The sequence below is a fragment of the Cygnus olor genome, chromosome 2, assembly GCF_009769625.2.
Source record: "Cygnus olor isolate bCygOlo1 chromosome 2, bCygOlo1.pri.v2, whole genome shotgun sequence".
Classification (NCBI taxonomy): Eukaryota; Metazoa; Chordata; class Aves; order Anseriformes; family Anatidae; genus Cygnus; species Cygnus olor.
In genome coordinates, this window is record NC_049170.1 from 139,544,903 (window position 1) to 139,562,772 (window position 17,870).

Genomic DNA, 17,870 nt, shown 5'->3' on the forward strand with positions numbered 1-17,870 from the left:
AGCTTGCCCTGGTCTCTGCAACTGATGGCAACAGCTGACATAGCTGCACGGGTACAAACACCGGTGTTAAGCAAGAAACACAATGGTTTAGGGCAGCGAAGTATGACAAATGCCGGGCTTTGGCAAATCCCCAGGGCACACAAGGGTGTAAGCGTGGCTAATCTCTGGTAGGGCTATCTGATGCGGAGGTAAACCAGTCACGGTGGCGGCCCAGCCTGGGCAGGACGGGAGAGGTTTCATGCACGGCGGTTTCAGGACTGCTGCCGTGCCTCAGCCGTGCCTGGGTGGGACGAGAAGCTCCACCAGCACGTGGTTTGTCCAGCATCAGGCAGGGACGGTTCTGTGGAAGGCAAGGAGGAGCCTGGCTGCAGCGCAGGAGGACCTGCCCTCACCTCGTGTTTCCTCCAGCACTGCAGTTGCTCGTGGTGCTTGTGGAGAGATTGCTCTCAGAACAGCACGGGGGCCAATGAAAACACCGTGGCGTTCTCCATTTGTCTTCCAGTTACTAAACGATGCAGGAAGGGACATTTTTCCCCTCTGCTGTCTTTGCAGAAATACGTGTTTATGCAACAAATTGCTTCAGGAAGAAATAACGCCTCAGAGCTCCTCTAGGAGACTGGGACGATTTGGGCTCCTCTCCTGCATGCCCTTGCCCTCTCAGGTTTGCTGTGCTCACCAAACTGCTCGCTCACTTCCTTTTTAGCTAAGGATGTCATGGCAAGCTGCTTGAGCCAGTCCAAAATCCTGGATAAACACTCCTTCAGTGTGTTCAAACCCGGATGCTCTCACTATCAGTGAATTTACAGACTTAAGTAAAACCTACGGCCAATTTTAAACCGATCACACATGCATGCGCACAAAGGTTAGCAAGGTTTGGCTGGTTTGGTTTTGCTTGTTTCTAAGAGCATTTTTGGCCAAAAAATGCGATGTCTCTCACGTATTTGGAAAGGATTGTCCAAAGCACATAGTCAACATCTGTTAGCTTCAGGTATGCAAGAGGAGCTTGGCAATAATGTCATAGGTGCAGAGATCATTGGAAATACTGGTGCTATGTCTTAAAATAAAAAAAAAAATAAAAAAATAAAAAAAAAGATTTGGAGTTTTCCCATTGCTCAGCAATTTGAGCACTAGATTGGTGAACTGGTTAGTGAATAAAGGCAAGAAACCCACCTATAATAATTCATGGTTCTGTTTGTTTTGGATGGAATAGCTGAAAAGGATATAAATCAGACAGCGCTGCTGCTACTGCGCTTGCCTTGCCAGCTGAAAAGAGCTGAACTGGTTTAAATAGGCAGAAATACTGTTTTATGATAGCCCACATCTCCAAACAAATTTGAGCACAAAGACCGTGAAAGGAAGTTGCTAGGAAACCTCCACAATGGATTGGTGAAGTTTGCAGCCAGTCTGCTGCAAAGGGAATTCCCATGCGCATCCCATCAGATGCTCCTGGTCGTCTTCCAAGGATGCTCTTTGGGGGAAGGACTTTCACTTAACACCCGGATTGAAATGCAGGGGACTTCACCAGCATTCAGGTAACCTTGGAATATCACCAACAAGTGGCTAGGCCTTTCCTTCATCATGCGGAGAGAAAAACAAAAGGTGGATGTTGTAATAATGAGTTCTCTCCTGCATTGCACTAACACATTGATTTCTACACCTAGAGCAAGCTGTTTCATTTCTAGAGGATTGCCCTGAATAGAAGCGGATGTCAGGCTATTAATTAGCAACACAAAATGCGTTTTTATAGAGAATAGCATTTTCTTCTATATTTACATGCAGGTAGACAAGATGCTTAAATTGGACGGTTTTGCTGCGGAATGCCCACGTACCTCATCCATTGACCTGAGAGCTGGAAAGCACAGACAGTGCTGCTCTTCAGCAGCAGCTCCACAACTGAAATCTCTTCTGAGTGCCAGACTTGCAGTTTGATGAGTTGTCTGAACTCAATGGGAGCAGTTGGAATACCGTAGTGTTGGCCGAGAGCAAGAGTGGAAGCAAGGGGATTTTCTGAGAGCTTTAGGGGCTGGACACTACTTCTGTTTGTGCTAAGGAGAGGTAGTGTTGGCACTTGGAAATGATTGTTTGTGGCAGAGAGAAGGCATTTCAATTCAAGCAGCAGGCTGTGCTCTATAAGCACTGCAGCAGCTTTCAGATACTATCTCTGGGAAGGACGGACTGGCTGCGTGGAGAGAGAGGAGCGCTCCTGTGGCATCACCCCCTCCAAACTTGCTGTGAGTGCATCTTCCAAACGGCCTGCACCATGCAGCAGCAACAGCACATCCAAGCTGTCACGGAGGCCGTCACAGCGAGCGAGCAGAAAATCAGAGCTAATGGGGAGCTGTTGGGATGTTTTGGGTTAGAAGAGGCTCTATAAGGGGCAAGCTTAGTGAATTAATACAAATGACATGCGGGGACAGGCATGCCACTGGCTTCTGCTCTTGGAGACTGCAGGGTGTTTCACACGCAATCCTATAAACAAATGGGATAACGCATCTTTAGCGCAGATGCTGGATTCTGTGGTGACCTGAAATGTGCAGGGGAGGGACTTGTCACTGCTTTAATTGTACTCCAACACGCAAAGATAGAGTGAAGATGCTATTGGCAAGTCAGCAATTCATTAACTGTTTTGCTCCAAAAGGGAAAAGTAACACTCATTTTCTTCTGTCTGGCCTAAATAGGACAGATTTTGTCAAGAGGAAGAATTAGGTGTGAGAAAGGCAATGCCCTCACATCCTCACTGGTAAGTACCTGTGGGACAGCAGAAGTGGAAGAGGGACTGAGGTGTCACAGGAAGCATTGTTTGGAAGGAAGACGCCTTAGGACAGCACTGATAAAACCAGGGAAAGAAACCCCTTGTAATGCTGGCTAAGTGTTGATGTGTCTGAGCAGCAGAGTGAGAAGTCACTATAAAATATTCAGCGAATCATTTAAATTTGAATAGAAGGAACTCAACCGCTCCATTATGAATTGCAAGTGGCGAAAGGATTTCTTGAGGAAAGACGTAAAAAAACAGTTATTGATATAACACGAATATCTTTTCCCATTGAAGGTTAAAGCGTGTTAAAAATGTTTTCAGAACCAAGAGGATATCAAAGAATTTTCTCATTTCCACGAGCAGCGTGTTGGGAATCCAGAAATATCATCCACGGGACGTCGTTCTGACAGGCTGCGTACGGGGAGTCTCCGTCCCTTGAAAGAGGAGCAGGCTGAGCCTGAGAGCCTGCTTCCCTGGGCCTGCTCCAAGGCTCTCAGCAATGCTTGGCTGGACACAGAGGTGCACGGTTACACAGCTAGTTACTTCCATTGCATATGGAAATTAGGAGAGGGAAAAATGGTCATTATTATCCATTTGAGCACACGGTTACCTGGTTTCAGCGTGAGGCTGCGCTACTCTGTATGCGGTTGCTTTCTCAGTTAAACAACATCTTGCTTTCTGTACGAGGCCAGGCTTAAAGAGGTATCACTGAAACACACTTAGTAACGCGGTTGGAGTTTTAAGAGATTCTGCTTGATATCTGTAAATCAATATGTCAGAGACACCGTCAAAAGCTGGTAGGTCTAAAAATATGTTGACCAAACTCCGTTTGAATTGATCAGTGCTCGCTGTACTTATCTGTTCTTGCTCAAAGGAAGTCGAGAGATGCTTTGAAGGAACAGGTTAATTCAGGCATCACATCTGGAAGGGTCATGAAGGCAGCAGAGTTTCCTTGGGGATTTTTTTTTTTGGGGGGGTGGGGTGGAGGGAATTACAAGTTTCATGTTATTTGGAGTATGTTAAAGTCTGTCTCCATGAGCTGTCCTGACAAGCTGGGCTCTGAGCGGGGTCTCCAGCTCCTCACCAGGGACAGGGAGAAGCAGTCACACCGGACAGTCAGCAGCAGTCTGAGAGAAATCCTCTACTTTCCATCCTTCCACTCTCCTTTTATGTTTTAAGAGTAAGGTTCTCAGCTTCCTGGATGTAAGGAAGACCTTGACACCCAGGAAAGCTCAGAAACAAAGAGACAAAGAACCCAGATTGTGTTTGGCTTAGCTGTGTTGGGTTGCTGTTTTTTGTTATCACAGTGGGAGCGAGTTCAAGCCCACCTGTGAGACTGACAAGGTACAGATCAGAGGTGAATGCTGTGGTAGATGTCCTCCTTCTTCCTCCCCCTGCTCCTCCTCCTCCTCACGTCAGGTTAGATCTGACTGCACAGCCTCCCTAGGGTGCAGCAGGAGGATGTATTATTCTGCCGATAAGAACAATCTCAAAATAGCATTTGTGAGTAAGGCTTGATACGGGACTCACTCACTCAACAGCCCCAAAGATGTTTCATTGCCTGATCTTATCGGAAGTCAAAATTCACCTTGGCTTCAGTGGGCAGGGGCTCGGTCAAGCCGATAACACATGGTACCACAGCAGATTCACCCTGGTAATCCCTCACGTCCCGGTGACACGCAGCGTTCACGTATCGGCGTGTTGGCAGTAGCTCGCCCATCCCACCACAGCGCCGCAGGAGAGGACACCCAGGAGAAGACCCTCCTTGGGGGGTGAGCTCTGGGACCTCCACAGCAGCAGCCGAAGTAACAAACCGGGTGGCAGAAGTCACTCGGTCCCGTAGGGAGAAGGAGAGGAGCTGGTTCTTGAGATGACAGGCAGCACGCCTTCAAGGTGGGGTTAGCTCATGCCTGAATTGCCATCCTTCCACCTACCTTCTCAAACCTCTTGGGTGCCCCTTTCAAGTCGGGCCAGCCCGGCGTGCCCACAGGAACCTGGGTGCCACCTCCCTGTGCCGGAGGAGTCCCCGGCTGTGCCGCGGTGACGCAGGCCAGGCCACCCGCGCCTGGTTGCTCCTCCGGTGCCTGCCTGCCCGTAATGACGTGCCCGTGCCCGGAAGAGCAGGCGGCTCTCCCGCAGCCCGCAGGAAATAATTGCAGAGCGGCTGGGCTTCCTGCCGCGCACAGCTCCTCCTGACACGTCCCAGCGGTGCTGCCAGCATTACTCACGGGGCCTGGCCTTCCCCGACCCACTCGCACGCCCCTTGGCTGGACAGCCCGCTCCCAGCGGGGTCTGATGGGCCTGGGCACTGCATCACTGCTGAGGAATTGGCAGGAAGGGGAGGAGCGGACACGGCTCTGGCCATGTGGAAGCAGCCCGTCAAGAAAGGCTTGTTTAGCACACGGCGGATTAGTCTGCCTCAGAAGCGAGCTGCCGCTGTAAATTAATATGCTCCTCATGAGTCAGGAGCCCAACCCTTCATTACAGAGTTGCGTATTTTCAGAAATTGCTGTAAAAGTAGCAGGCACTTTGGAGAAGCTGTTTCAGGCTGGCATGGCCACACTTCCCGTTTACTTTCCTGCCCACAGCCCCAGGTCGCCCTGGAGGAACGTGAAGGTCCCCGTGGCCCCACAAGCTGGTGCCCACAGGGTGATGAGCCTGGCAGATGGGCTCTCTAGGCTGTTTGGGGCTGGGGGAGTTTGACCAAGTGCTGAGTTAAGAGGTTGCCCTTTGCTGCCTCACCAGCCAGCTGCTCATGGGGACATTGCAGGAGGTGCCAGCCACACCGCCATCCCATCGGAGAGGAGGATATTAGGAGAAATTTCATTACTGAAGGGGTTATGAAGCATTGGAACATGTTGCCCAGGGAAGTGGTTGAGTCACTGTCCCTGGAGGTATTCAAGAAACGTGTAGGTGTAGAACTTAGTAGCACCGTTTAGTGGTGAACTTGTCAGTACTAGGTTAAAGGTTGGACCAGATGATCTGAGAGGTCTTTTCCAACCTGAATGATTCTGTGATTCTTCATGGTTTACCCACCTACACATGTTGCTCACTTCCCAAGCACCACGGGCTGGCACCAGTCCCTCTTTCTCTTGCTGTACTGGAAGCAGGGGACATCCGTGATTTGGGGCTTTTTATCGTTAACATTTGCTGGCTTTTTTGTGCCAGGCTGAGGTGTGATCTGATTCCTTTGAGCCACTTAGACCATGGGTTTCTCTATAATGCCATGCCCCAAAGGAAATGAAGCCTGAAAATGGATAGCAGGCAACCCAAACCATCATTTGCCAAACGAGCCAGATCTGATTGCTGAGGTCCCTTTCCTAGAAAATGACATCCACGGACAGTAACCTGTATGGAGACACTACTGAGAATGATCATGTATGGCTGAGACAACGCTGAAACTAAATTTACAATACTCAGCTGCAGTAATTTGCAAACAGTGCTAAGTGCTAGGAAGAGGCAGCAGCCGCCTTCCAAAGCTGTCAGAGGCTCTAACGAGAACACGCAATCAGGAGATCCGCTTGTCGCAGCCAAGACAGGTGCACGGTTCTGCTCTGCGCTTGGGAAGTGGCGGCGAGGATTATCACCACGTCGATCTTTATACAATCATCATAAAACACAAGATAAAAAATAGCCATTAAGTTGTCTGACCTAGCCACCCAGCCATTGCTTAGAAGTGCAAAGTGATTCATTTGCATGGAGAGGACCAAAGGTTTATAGTGCTGGGGTTTTTGTTTTTTTGTTTGCTGATAAAAGCAACAACAGAAGCATGAAAAAAGCACACTGACGGCATACAATTCTTGCATAGATGATGCAGTAACAGGAAAAAAGGCTACAGATTGGCTTCAGAGATGTATATCTACTTCTGGTTTTAAAACTACAGCCAGTTTAAAAAAAAAAAAAAAAAAAAAGAAAAGAAAAAAAGAAGTAGTAGTAGTCCTGGCTGCAGATAGGCTTTTATATTTTTAAACATTGGTTGAAAATACAAGTAAAGATATCAACCCAGTGTGACAGTGCTGGAGCATTTAGTGCCCTGGGGGTGAGCAATTCCATGCACAGGTGTTTCAGGAAATGTTTGTAAAGCAGCATAGCTGCTCCTGTGCTGCTTGGTTTCACAGCGGGCGCTGCTGACACGGCGTGTCAGCCCACTGCAGAATTCCCCAGAAGGTTTCAGGGCATGGGAAGACAAGAAAAAGCAGGCACCGTTCCCGAAGCAGGGCCACCGGGTGTCAGGGGCAGTCCTGCTCGATGTGCTTCAGCTGGTGGTAATGGGATGGGAAAGGGGGCAGAGGGAGAGAGAAGCAGCTCAGTGAATGTGCTTGGCTGTGTGTCCTGCAGGCACGTATACCTTCATGTCCTACGCAGGAGGTATGGTGCTGTCCTTGGCTGGTTTTTTGTGCGGGTCCCCCTGCTCGGTGCTCGGGGTCAGGGGCTGTGCTGATGCTCTCCAGGCCTGAGAACAAGCTGGCACACGTGGACACTGAGAACAAGGTAAGGGCACACGTGGACACTTACCAAGCTCAGATGTCCTTTTCCTGCCATGGCCAGAGGTCGTCATCCGAGCAGCACGGCCACACGATGGAGTGCATCTTGAGCGCCAGCTCGGAGAGGGGCTCAGCCGTGCGACGAGAGGTGCCCTTGCCTCCGAGGGTGGTGTTTGCAGGCTGCTGGCAGTGCCCCCCTCACTGCCGCCTGGGAGTAAACATAAATACACGCTGGAAACCTCTTGGAAGTGCTGGAGGATGTGCTCCTTGGTTTCAGATGTCCCAGCTGCTAAAGCCAGCTGCCTCAGCAGAAGAGCTGCAGGGAGGGGCACGCTCAGCCTCTCTTCTTGGGGTCTGGGTGTTTTGGGCAGGCACTGAGCTAGCAAAGCAAAGGACCTTGCAGACCTTCCTCTCGGTCTGTGTGCAATGTTTGCCTGCCTGAATGCCGGCAGAGCCTTCAGCTCATGAAGTGACTGGCTTACAGCGACTCTTAGAAAACCAGCAACCCTTCCGGTGCACTTCGTAAAGTGTCGTGCAGCCTCCTTGGGTGAGTTCACAGGAGGGACCACAGCGACCTGCATCTGGAGGGCAGCCCACCAGGACTAGTTGTCCTAAAGGCAATGGGGCAAGTTTATCTTTGGTGGCTCTCCACGTGGCCTATTGTATTTACTGCTAGCCATTCTCTGGAGCTCTTTCTTGGTGTATCCTCCCCAGTCTTGCTTCAGCTTTTCTATTCTCATCTCTGCTCCAGGGCCAAGTGTTGAAACGTTCCTTGCTCTGAAGTGTGCCTGCTGTGACCGGTGGGACCTGAGGTGGGCAATTGCCTTATTCTGCTACCTGTTTTCATTTTTCCCTCTATACAATTTTTAGGTGATTCATGGATCTCTTGGGAGCTGCTAGAACTTTAAATAAATAAATAAATAAATACAACAACAACGAGACAAATGTGAAAGGGAAGTAGCTTTAAGGTCAAACCTAGACTCTGTGTAAGTCACGCACCTACTGGCTTCAGTGGGCTTCTCTGCTGTAAACGTGCAATTTGAACAGCCTGTGGGCTTTGCTGCCAAAATACGGAAAGAAGAAAAAAGCAGGGGAAAAAAAAAGAAAATAGCAGCCTGGGGTCCTGTGGGGCAGCTGGCCAGGATCAGGCCACCTCTGCCCGGCCCCCCTTTCCTCGCAGGGGTGCTGGGTTACCCTGACCCACCTTCTCTCCTCGGCTCCGTGCCTTCGCAGCACGGGTAGCTCCTGCTGTACGTGCCCCGAGGACTCTGTCAGGAAGATTTAGCGCAATGCTCCTCAGCGCGAGCGGTCTGCTCCAGATCTCGTCTCCTCAGATGTGACTTGGCAAACAAAACTTCCTCTGTGAAATAAATGATTCAGGCTCCTACCGCGCGAGAGAGACCTCCTGAAAGGCGCTTTCATGTGGAGCCAGGGAGACCAGAGAGTGTCAGAGTTTTGAAGACAAAATACCCCAGTCGGAAAGGTGCACAGACTCCTTCCAGGAGGGACTCTTCACACAGTGGCAGCCTTTGAATTCAGCTTTTAAATAAAAGATTCATCCTGAAAACAAAAAAAAAGCTGAGCCTTTTATGAGTAATAAACCATAAAGTATTTTTTTTTTTCTGGGTGAGACTACCATTCAATATAAAATAAGCTGGCTCTTTTGATTTATTAAAAAGCCAAAGTCGTATTTTGCCTGGGGAAAATAACATGTTGTACATCTCACCACTTTGCAGATGCCTCCGAGACGTGGATGCTGCTGCTGCCGAGGCTGGGATTAGCGTTCGTGTGGCAGGACAGTCTGAGGGAAGATGGTTCCTGTCTTGGGCTGCAGCGCTTATTGGAGGTGACAGGACAGAAGCTGATGGTGAGCGTCACTTCTGGGAATGATGGTTCGTTAAGAAGTTTTGCCTTCTAAGTACGTATGAAGCATTTGGCTGCTAACAAACATTTGCTGGCATACGGAGATATAATTAGGTGAACATCAATCAGAGCTATTCGAATGTTTACGTTCATGGGAATGGTGCGCCAGCACTGTGACGTGAGGGGTGTCCAACAGGCAGCCCCACACGGGGCAGCCTGGTCTGGTGGGAGGTGTCTCTGCCCATGGCAGGGGGCTGGAACTGGATGGGATTTAAGGTCCCTTCCAACCCAAAACATTCTGTGATTCCATGGGGTTTACAGTCCTTAGGAGCTGGTGGCTCCCACACCTCTGCTCGGGCCCAGCACTCGCTGCATCTGCAAAGCTGTCAGCTTGGACAAGGGCTTGCAGCAGTGCTGTGGGTGTCTGCACTGCCCGTGCTGTGTCTCCTTCTCTGTAAAGCAAGTGCAGGATGCGACATCCTTTGTGCTTTCCTCCATTGACTGCAATCTCTCTGTCAGTGACTCCTACCGAAGCATCACCTTGTCCTGACGTGTAGGGGACACCTGTGGGGACACTCCCGGGGACACCCGCAGGGCTGTGACATGTCCCCAGCCCCATGACACGTCCCCAGCCCCGTGATGTCACAAGGCACCTCCTCGAGTCACAGGATTCAGAAGAACACCCGTGGCTGCGACCCACAGCCCACGCCAACCCGCAGCTCTCCGGGCAATTTTTTTCCCCCTCTCCGAGCGCAGCCTGCGCTCGGGCACTGATGCGGCTTGCCGCAGCTCGAAGATGTCTCTGTTCAACCACATTTTGGAAGACACCGAGTGGGATTTGAGGCGAGCCGAGAGAGAAATGCAGAGGCAGGTGCGGCTGCTGGACCGGCAGCTGCGGCACCTGCGGGAGGAGCTGCCCCCCTGCTGCCCCTGCAGCCCCCTGCCGCCTACCCCCTGCCCCTGCCTGCGTCCCCGCGGGACATCCAGCCACCCGGCAGAGCGTGGCAGGGCCCTGCCGGCCACGGTGGACATGGAGCAGGAGCTGGTCAGGTAACAGGGTCGCACGCCGGCCTCCTGGGCAGGGTGACGGGCGGCAGGGGCGCGTTGCGGCCTCCATCCAGACCGAGCCCCCACAGGCGGGTGCACGCTGGCACCAGAGGCGTATGTACGGAGACATTTCAGGATTTCTGAGTTTCCATTCTGGCCGCTGTTGTGATGGTTCTAGTTTTACGAACGGAGCTGAAGATTGATGTTAGTGGAGATAAAATCAGAGTGTAGCCCTGCAGCAAGGGGGGCGGTACGGGACACAACTCTTCTGTCTGAGCGGAGGCGTAGCCGAGTGCTGGGAGACCAGAAGGGATGGGAGATCCCTTGGCCATCAGACGCTGCCGGGAGCCTCCTGTTGCTGTGTTGTGCCCAAACTCAGCCTTCTCTTTGAGTTCCCCTCTGCCGTGCCTGGAGGTGAGGCCTTGACCCGGTCAATTAAAAACGCAACATTTTCATTACCAGTGAGTGCCAGCCACCGCCGGCCGCCTGCATGAGCTGGTGGGTGCGATGAAGCTAGAGGAAAAAGAAGAAAGCTCGACCCCGGGGTTAGTTTTACACCAACTTCTGCGCAACCAAAAGTCACTGTGAGGTTACTTGACCTGGTGGCTGGGGCTCATGCAGGGCTGTTGAGCAGCACTTTTCAGGTCCTTGGGCCCAGATTTCCATCGGTGCACACGAACCCCTCTGGGATCTCTCACTTGTTTCCTCACTTGTGGCCCCACTTCCTCCTTCATCAGGCACATTATCCTCTGAGTTTGGTGCCTTGTGTCCTCTTCAGCTGTTGTAACGGAGGTGCCCCTTCTGCTGTGTGTTTTACGAATGGTTTGAATAAGAGCCATTCTTTTGCTGGAGCAGACGTGCTGTTTGACAGGATTGGAAATCATTTTAATGGATCGGTGAGCCTCCAGCCCAGCTCCGCAGGAGCATTTTTGTATTTGTTGCCAGATGTGCCTCTTGTCCCCTGATTGCTTCAGACAAAGCTCCTAAATGGAAAACGTGATCTGTTGCAACTCCCCATTTCAATGTAGGACAACGCGTGACAGGACACGCATGGCTAAGTGGGCACATTTACACATGAAGGAGGAGCACTGCCTTCCGTATATTGTGTTGGCAGAGCTTTTCACCTTCTCAGTTGCCCCATCCCAAGAGGGCACGCTGAAGTGCTCCTGACCACCAAAGCTTGCAGACGTGGGCCAAGAGCACCCCAAGTGCTGTGGGTCAGCCTGCGTGTGAAGATGGAGCCAGCAGTTTCCCATTTACTTCTCTTGGCCTCAGAGTTATCCAGCCATTCCTCCATGAGTCGGTCTGCAAGGCTTTGTTCTTGTTTTTATTGCAGCAAACAAAGAAGATCTAACAGGATGCCGAATGCTTCCTGGGATCGTAATGTTTTAGCTGTGATGGACGTGAAGGGTTTTGACCCCGAGGAAGTCACCGTGAAGGTGAAGGACAGGAAGGTCCAAGTGCTAGCGGAGCACGAGGAGACACACACCACTGCGCGAGGGAGGGAATATAACTACAAAAACATCAGGAAGGAAATCTCCTTGCCGCCAGGGGTGAGTGAAGACGAGGTGACGTACTCTCTAGGATCTAACAGGATCGTGAAGATTGAAACTGCACACAAGCACTGCCCCTGCCTCATGAGATTCTGAGCCACCGGGGTTGACCTGGGCAGGGTCCTTCCTCCTCTCCCTCCTCCCGTGGGCTCCAGGTCCACCCCATCTGTGGGCACCACCAGCACTTCTGGCCTCTTCCAAAACAAAACAGAGCATTCAAAAAAAAAAATGTGTGCGAGCCTCATTTCATTTCAAAAGGTTTTGGTGATTGGAAAGGGGGGTGCCAAGAGGAAAACACAAAGATATGGGAATGCTTGGCTGTGGTCACTTGCTAGATAAAAGGACACTGCAGGGGGTAGCCTGATTGAGAACAGCTATTGCTGCTGCTTGTAATCTTGTGGATTTCAAAAGCTGAATGAAACCATTTATCATTCACACTTCTATAATAAGGAAATTTCTCTCAACCCCGTCACTTCCATTTGAGTTGTAAGGACATTTCCTAGGGCTCGATAATAATCACCTCAAAGGGAGGAGACTCCTTCCAAGGTAGCACCCTAGGTTACCTGTGCTGGTGGGGAGTTGCCCTTGCTATTTGGAACTTGGGTCTTTGTTCCCTAAATTTGTCTGGGTTCATCTCCTGTCCCTGTGAGAAGCCACCTCTAGCAGACATCTCCTCCCTCTATTGGCGACCCAATCACTTCTTCACCTTCCTGGAGAGGAACATCGGCAGAGATTTCTCCTCTTTCTCACTGGGCTGCTGGGTTTCCAAGTCCTGAATTATTCTTGATATATTTCAGAGAGGAAAAAGCCTCTGGGAACTGGAGGTACACACAGGGGAGCCTGGTGAGTAGTGGCAGGGCTGTGTTATGCCCTCAGCACTACTCGGTTATGTTTTCTCTTGGCAGCACAGCTCCTGGGCCAGTGTTGTCCCTCCACGTTGAAGGAGGAAGCTTCTTAGGTGGCCACTAGAGCTGCGTGCTGTTGAGGTGGCCAGAAAGGGCTGTGCTGGTCCACGTGGGGCTGCAGCAGAATGAGGTGCTGCTGCGACAGAGGAGCAGGTAGGAGCCCTACTGAGCCAACTTTCCCTTGGAAGTACCAAAAAAAAAAAGTGGTGCCATTTGTCCGCTCAGTTGGGCTCTTACAGAAGTTGCACTGTTGGGAAGAGCCATTTCAGACAAATAGAAGGCTTTTATTTAGAAGGCACTGGGAACATTGCAGAGCATTTCCCAACAGATGAGTAGATGACTGGAAGCATTTCCTGCTGTAGCACAGGGCAGAATCCATAACTCGGAATTAGTACGAAAGCAGCTTTACAGCTGGGAGAGGGAATGAACTGTCAGTATACTTTCTTCTGAGGGTTGCATTTGCTGCTGTTTGGGCAGAAAAAGTCAGCAGCACTTCATCCCCCCGTCGAGTGAGCACTGCAAGCCTCTCCCCAGAATCATCATGGGACAGCTCCATCGGCCAAACGTCCCAGCAAGCAGTCGAGGACTGGTTTGGCCGTAGCCAGCGAGGTAACTCAACTCTGGTGCAAGAAACGTGCTGCTTCTGGCAGGTGTCCAGCATCCAGGTAGCACTTAAATATCCGATAACAAACTTCAAGCTTTGTGGGCTTGGTGTGTATCTGGGTCAGTACGTACCAGCCTACGCACGGGCAGCCTGGTTTTCCTGACGTTGGTGGAGGACACGTAGAAATGAGCCATGTCCCAGCGAGGAGGCCACCGGGGAGCCTCCTGCTCTCACAGGGACAAGGATGCTCAGGACCCCTGAGAAGACCTCCTTCAGACAGAACAACCCACGGAATAATACAACCGAAACCCCTCTGGGACACAGCCTTCTCACTCTGTAACTATTTCTACAGAAGCTGTCTCAGCGTGCAGAAGAGAAACAGATTTCAACACCTCCCATCTACCCATGACTTCAGACTTGCAGAGCATGCACAGCCCCGCAGCGATCGCAGGGCTGGCTGCGACTGCTCTTATCCTCACTGCTCATCCTTTAACACATACTCTTCACACTTTGTTCCTAAATTGGGCTTCTAAAGACAAATTAAACCCCTGAACATCATGATTTTATTTACAGATATGATTTTATTCCCAGATTTTAAGACTAGAAGGCACTGTCAGATCTCCTGGCCTCATCTCCTATTATACCACAAATAAGCTGCCCAAACTGTGAGTTCCAGGGAAGCATCTAGTCTTGATTTCAAGACTTCAGGAGACAGACTCCAGCGCTTCTCTTTGCATTTTGTTCCAGTGACTAATTTCCTCGTAATTAAATGTCATGCCTTGTTACTAACATGAGATTGCCTGGCATCATCGGTTCATTCTTTTTGACTCTGCCAGATGAAAAAAGCCCTCAGAAGCTGGCTTTTTCAGAACACAGTGGTAGCTACGAGCTTCTCGTACATTGCCAGTAAGTCACTTTTCAATCCTGAATTCCAAATTTGCTCATTGTAAGAAACTGGTTTCCAGCTCCTTGGTATTTTTGTTCCATGCTTGCACCCTTTTTCAGGTTTTCAGTGCCCTTGTGGACACCAGACTGGATGCAGCAGTTCCCTGTCTCAACCACTAACACGGCACACTGCGGTAGAAATCACTTCTTCTTCACGAAGCACACCATTCCCCCTGGTTCGGTCTTTCCAAGGGCTCCACGTGTCTCTGACGCAGCACTGCAGGAGGTACTTCTGCTGCGCCCTGACCACCACCACCCCGCTGGGACGGAGCCTCCGCTTCTGGCTCTCACGCTGCTGACGCACGGATGCCCTGTGGGCACGATGACGCGTCCAGGGGGGATGCGCACTTCGATTATTAAAGCAAGATGTAGGACGAAAAACATGTTTTCTTACAGAAATGAACTACAAATAGACGTTTTTGCTACTGATTAGGGCTGTTAGTGTTTAAACGCACAGATGACTTGAAGACTGGGAGACTGAAGAAAATTCCTAATTCATTTTATGTCCTGTGCAATGTGTCCAGGCAGGTTGAAGCACCTTTAAGACCTTTTGCATAATAGAAGCAAATCACTCAGTCACTTAGTTCTGTGAACACCTACATGCTTGGGACTTACCCAAAAGTGTAATTGAAATCCATACCCTCCAAATGCTGCTTAGATGAGAGCTTGCTAAACAAAAATACTCGTGTACAGCTGCCATTAACACAGCAAGACACTCTCACGTCAGCATCTCCCTAAAAGAAATTACTTTGCCACTAGGTGGCAGATTATTTTATTTTTTAATTTATCCCTGTGTAAATATTTGTTAAAAGCAAAAACAACAAAGGTGCTGCTACAAAGCGGGGAGGCTGGTTTGTGCTGCAGTGTGCATTTTTCTTTGCAAGGCTGATAGCAAATGGCAGGGGTGGCAAGGACTGACATTTGTGTTGCTGTGGTGTGCGGGAGCACTCGCAAGGGACCGAGACCACGTTCGGTTTCTGCGCTGGATTATATTGACCTTTGGTCCTGCAGCTCTTCTCCCCTAGAGCAGCATGACTGAATATGAGGAGTTTCATCTGCTTCAGCAAGCTCGATTCAGCAACCACTGCTGTTGGCCATAACAGGGGCTTCCACGTGCTCACGTATTCCTCAGCATAGTGTTGCACGGAATTATTTTGGGGGCCCGTTTTGGCCATCCTCATAGAACAAATACCCTCTCAGAATTCCCTGGCACGAGGAAGATGCCCGAGAAGGCGATTTGGCTCCACAGCTATAAACACTGCTGCATTCCTGAACTCTAGCCTTATCGGGGCACTTATAAATAAACAGAGCTCTGTAGTGGGAGGTCATCTGAGGATGCTAGCTCCAGACCTCTCCTCAGTCATGTGCTTCCAGGAGTTTTCCTGCAGCCTGGCAGTGCTCTGCAGGCCGGAGCCGTGCAGAAATGTGGTTTCTCTCAGGGGGCAGCCCCACTCCTCCTCGTCCACCTGGGGCTGCTGGGCCCACACCAGCCTTGCTGCTGGCCTTGGCTACGGGACCAAAAGTGGAGGAACTTTGCCCATTTTGTCTCTGCCTGACGTTCGGTGCAACCACTATGCCCACTCATCCCTCAGGCACCTTCGTTAACTCTTGGGTAACCCTTCAAAGCACACTCCCTGTCTTCACCTGTGGAGAAAGCACTCGGAGTTTAGAGGACAGAGCAGGAACTCACAGCTCCGAGTGCTCTCGTACGCTGGCTGCGGCCTTGTTGTCATTCTGCACTCTGCACTTGTCACACCGTTAATAATCTTGCACTAGATTTAGATTAGGGGTAAACTGATCGCCCAGCACCTGGCGAAGCTGCCTCCCCCCCGGCATGGGCTCTGGCCCTGTTCCCTGTAACTCTTTAACCTCACGGCTTCCTTCCCCGGCCACTTGTCAGACACTTCTTGCTCCTTGTTCCTCTCCCCCACCTCCCGGTGCCACCAGGTCGCTCCGTCAGGGAGGCCAGGGGGAAGGGGTTTCCCCTTCCTCCCCCTGGGTGTCTGCTAGACATCCCCGATGGACATTTCCTTCTCCTTCTCCTCTGCTGGGGCTTAAATCAAGGCCTACAGCCAAAAAGCTGGGCTGTCTCTGAGGTTCTCACCTGAACCTCTGTTTTAACAGTGGCTGCAGATAACGGAGGGTCTGTTGGCTCCGTCTCTAACTCAGGGTGGCACCTGTAGTCTTTCAAGGTCTGCAGGTGAAAAGAGTTTTACCATTAAACTATAAACCACAGATCAAACTACAGGAAAAATCGCCATGCCCTGCACCTCACCTGGCAGATTTTAATTTACTTTTTTAAAAAGCCCACCCCCCCCCGCCATGGGTTATCCTCTGGGTGTCCTGGCTTTTCCCTCTCTTTTGGCTGCCTGCTGGAAACATCCACATACAAGCAGAATACGAGGATGCTGTAGAGATGACTGGTGTAAGGGATGTGAGGTTGGAGAATAAATAGGGAGCAAGGAGCACATGCAGATAAATCATCAACATTAAAGACCATTTCAGGAGATGTTGCAGAAGGGACTGCTTGAAGAAAGCACGGCATGCAGCATGCAGTAAAAGCAGAATGTCACAGCTGATGTTCCTGCAGCCTTCCCGAGGTTTTACCAATTAAAATACAGAAAGGCTGCAGGGCATGGAAAAGAAAGGAAGAAATGAAAACACCAGCACTTGGGGACCAGCTCAGGGCAGGTCCCAAGCACTTCCCATTCCCATTACATTCACTAGAAAGTGACTGCACGTAGCAGCACTGGACTGTTAGGGTGAGTACAGGCAGGGCTATTCTTGGGGAAATGGAGAGGGATTTGGACGTCCAGGAGTAAGCGTGCAGCTCGGAGCACACATTGCGTGTGTGGTGGAAAGGAAACTCCTTGAAACCCTGGGGACTCCCATTCTGGGAGATGCTGCATCCTCAGGCTGCCCAAGGACCTCAGGCTGCCCGAGGACCACCTTCAGTAGCGAACTGTTTCAGCAGAAGGGTTATGTCTGAGACCCAGCACGGTGTGCTGAACCTATACACGTCGTATTTCATCTGGGGAACTAAAAACACGATCACCACTTTAAAGGGGTGAAGACTGGAGGGTCCAAGCATCTCCAGGAAGGATCGGAGTGCTGGGCAAATTAAAGCAGAAACATGAAGCTGCATGTTAGGAGGAGAGTTTGCTTTGGAGCAATGTAAAAAAAAAAAAAAAAAAGTGTCTGCAGAAGGAACACAGTATGGACTGTCCAAGTAACCTGCCCCAGAACAAGGAAGAGGCACAGACTTTGGGTTATCCGTGCAAACAAACCCAGGCTGCACTTTTCCAGCAATCTCCACACCAGAGCACTGCAAACCAGCTGAGATGCTGGTGCCTGCCAGCCTAAAACTCTCCCGAGTTTCTCACGAGGAGCACATCCTGGGGAAGTCCTGCTCAGTGACTCACAGGGAGGAGCTGCCATCCACCCCCGGCTCGAATCCTACCATGGGTCACTTTCTGTTAGGGAATTTTTTTTCTTCCTCATCTGAAATAAACAAAATGACCACTTAAAAGTTGAATCAGTTCTTCGTTCCTGGATCACTTTAACGCATCTTGTAGCTGCATACAAAAGCCTCAGGTTTCTCTAAAGCTTAACTTCTCGTCCTTGAGCTCTTTCCTTCCAGGAATATGGGGTCGGCCCTGGTGCACCCATGTTTTGGGCAGATGAGAAGCCCAGGCTGTGGGTCTGGTGCCTGCT

The 17,870-nt window shown here is 50.6% G+C and overlaps 1 protein-coding gene and 1 long non-coding RNA gene across 6 annotated transcripts; one reads left to right on the forward strand and one right to left on the reverse strand.

Annotated features, from left to right (window-relative positions):
* Positions 1–6,704: 6,704 nt before the first annotated feature.
* Positions 6,705–9,428, reverse strand: LOC121065690. Of its 5 annotated transcripts, none has more exons than XR_005817259.1 (5): positions 8,966–9,428; positions 8,710–8,799; positions 8,444–8,599; positions 8,239–8,263; positions 6,705–7,447 (listed from the first exon to the last, which is right to left on the reverse strand). It is a non-coding gene; the product is annotated as an uncharacterized LOC121065690 (long non-coding RNA). The 5 variants fall into 5 exon arrangements; XR_005817255.1 differs by having other exon boundaries at positions 8,239–8,299; XR_005817257.1 differs by lacking the exon at positions 8,710–8,799 and having other exon boundaries at positions 8,239–8,299; positions 8,966–9,427.
* Positions 9,429–9,761: 333 nt separating this feature from the next.
* On the forward strand, positions 9,762–11,941 carry ODF1 (outer dense fiber of sperm tails 1). Its single transcript, XM_040548678.1, has 2 exons — positions 9,762–10,152; positions 11,486–11,941. Exons 1-2 carry the CDS (start codon positions 9,899–9,901, stop codon positions 11,796–11,798), a joined length of 567 nt encoding a protein of 188 aa, XP_040404612.1. The 5' UTR covers positions 9,762–9,898; the 3' UTR covers positions 11,799–11,941.
* Positions 11,942–17,870: the final 5,929 nt, after the last annotated feature.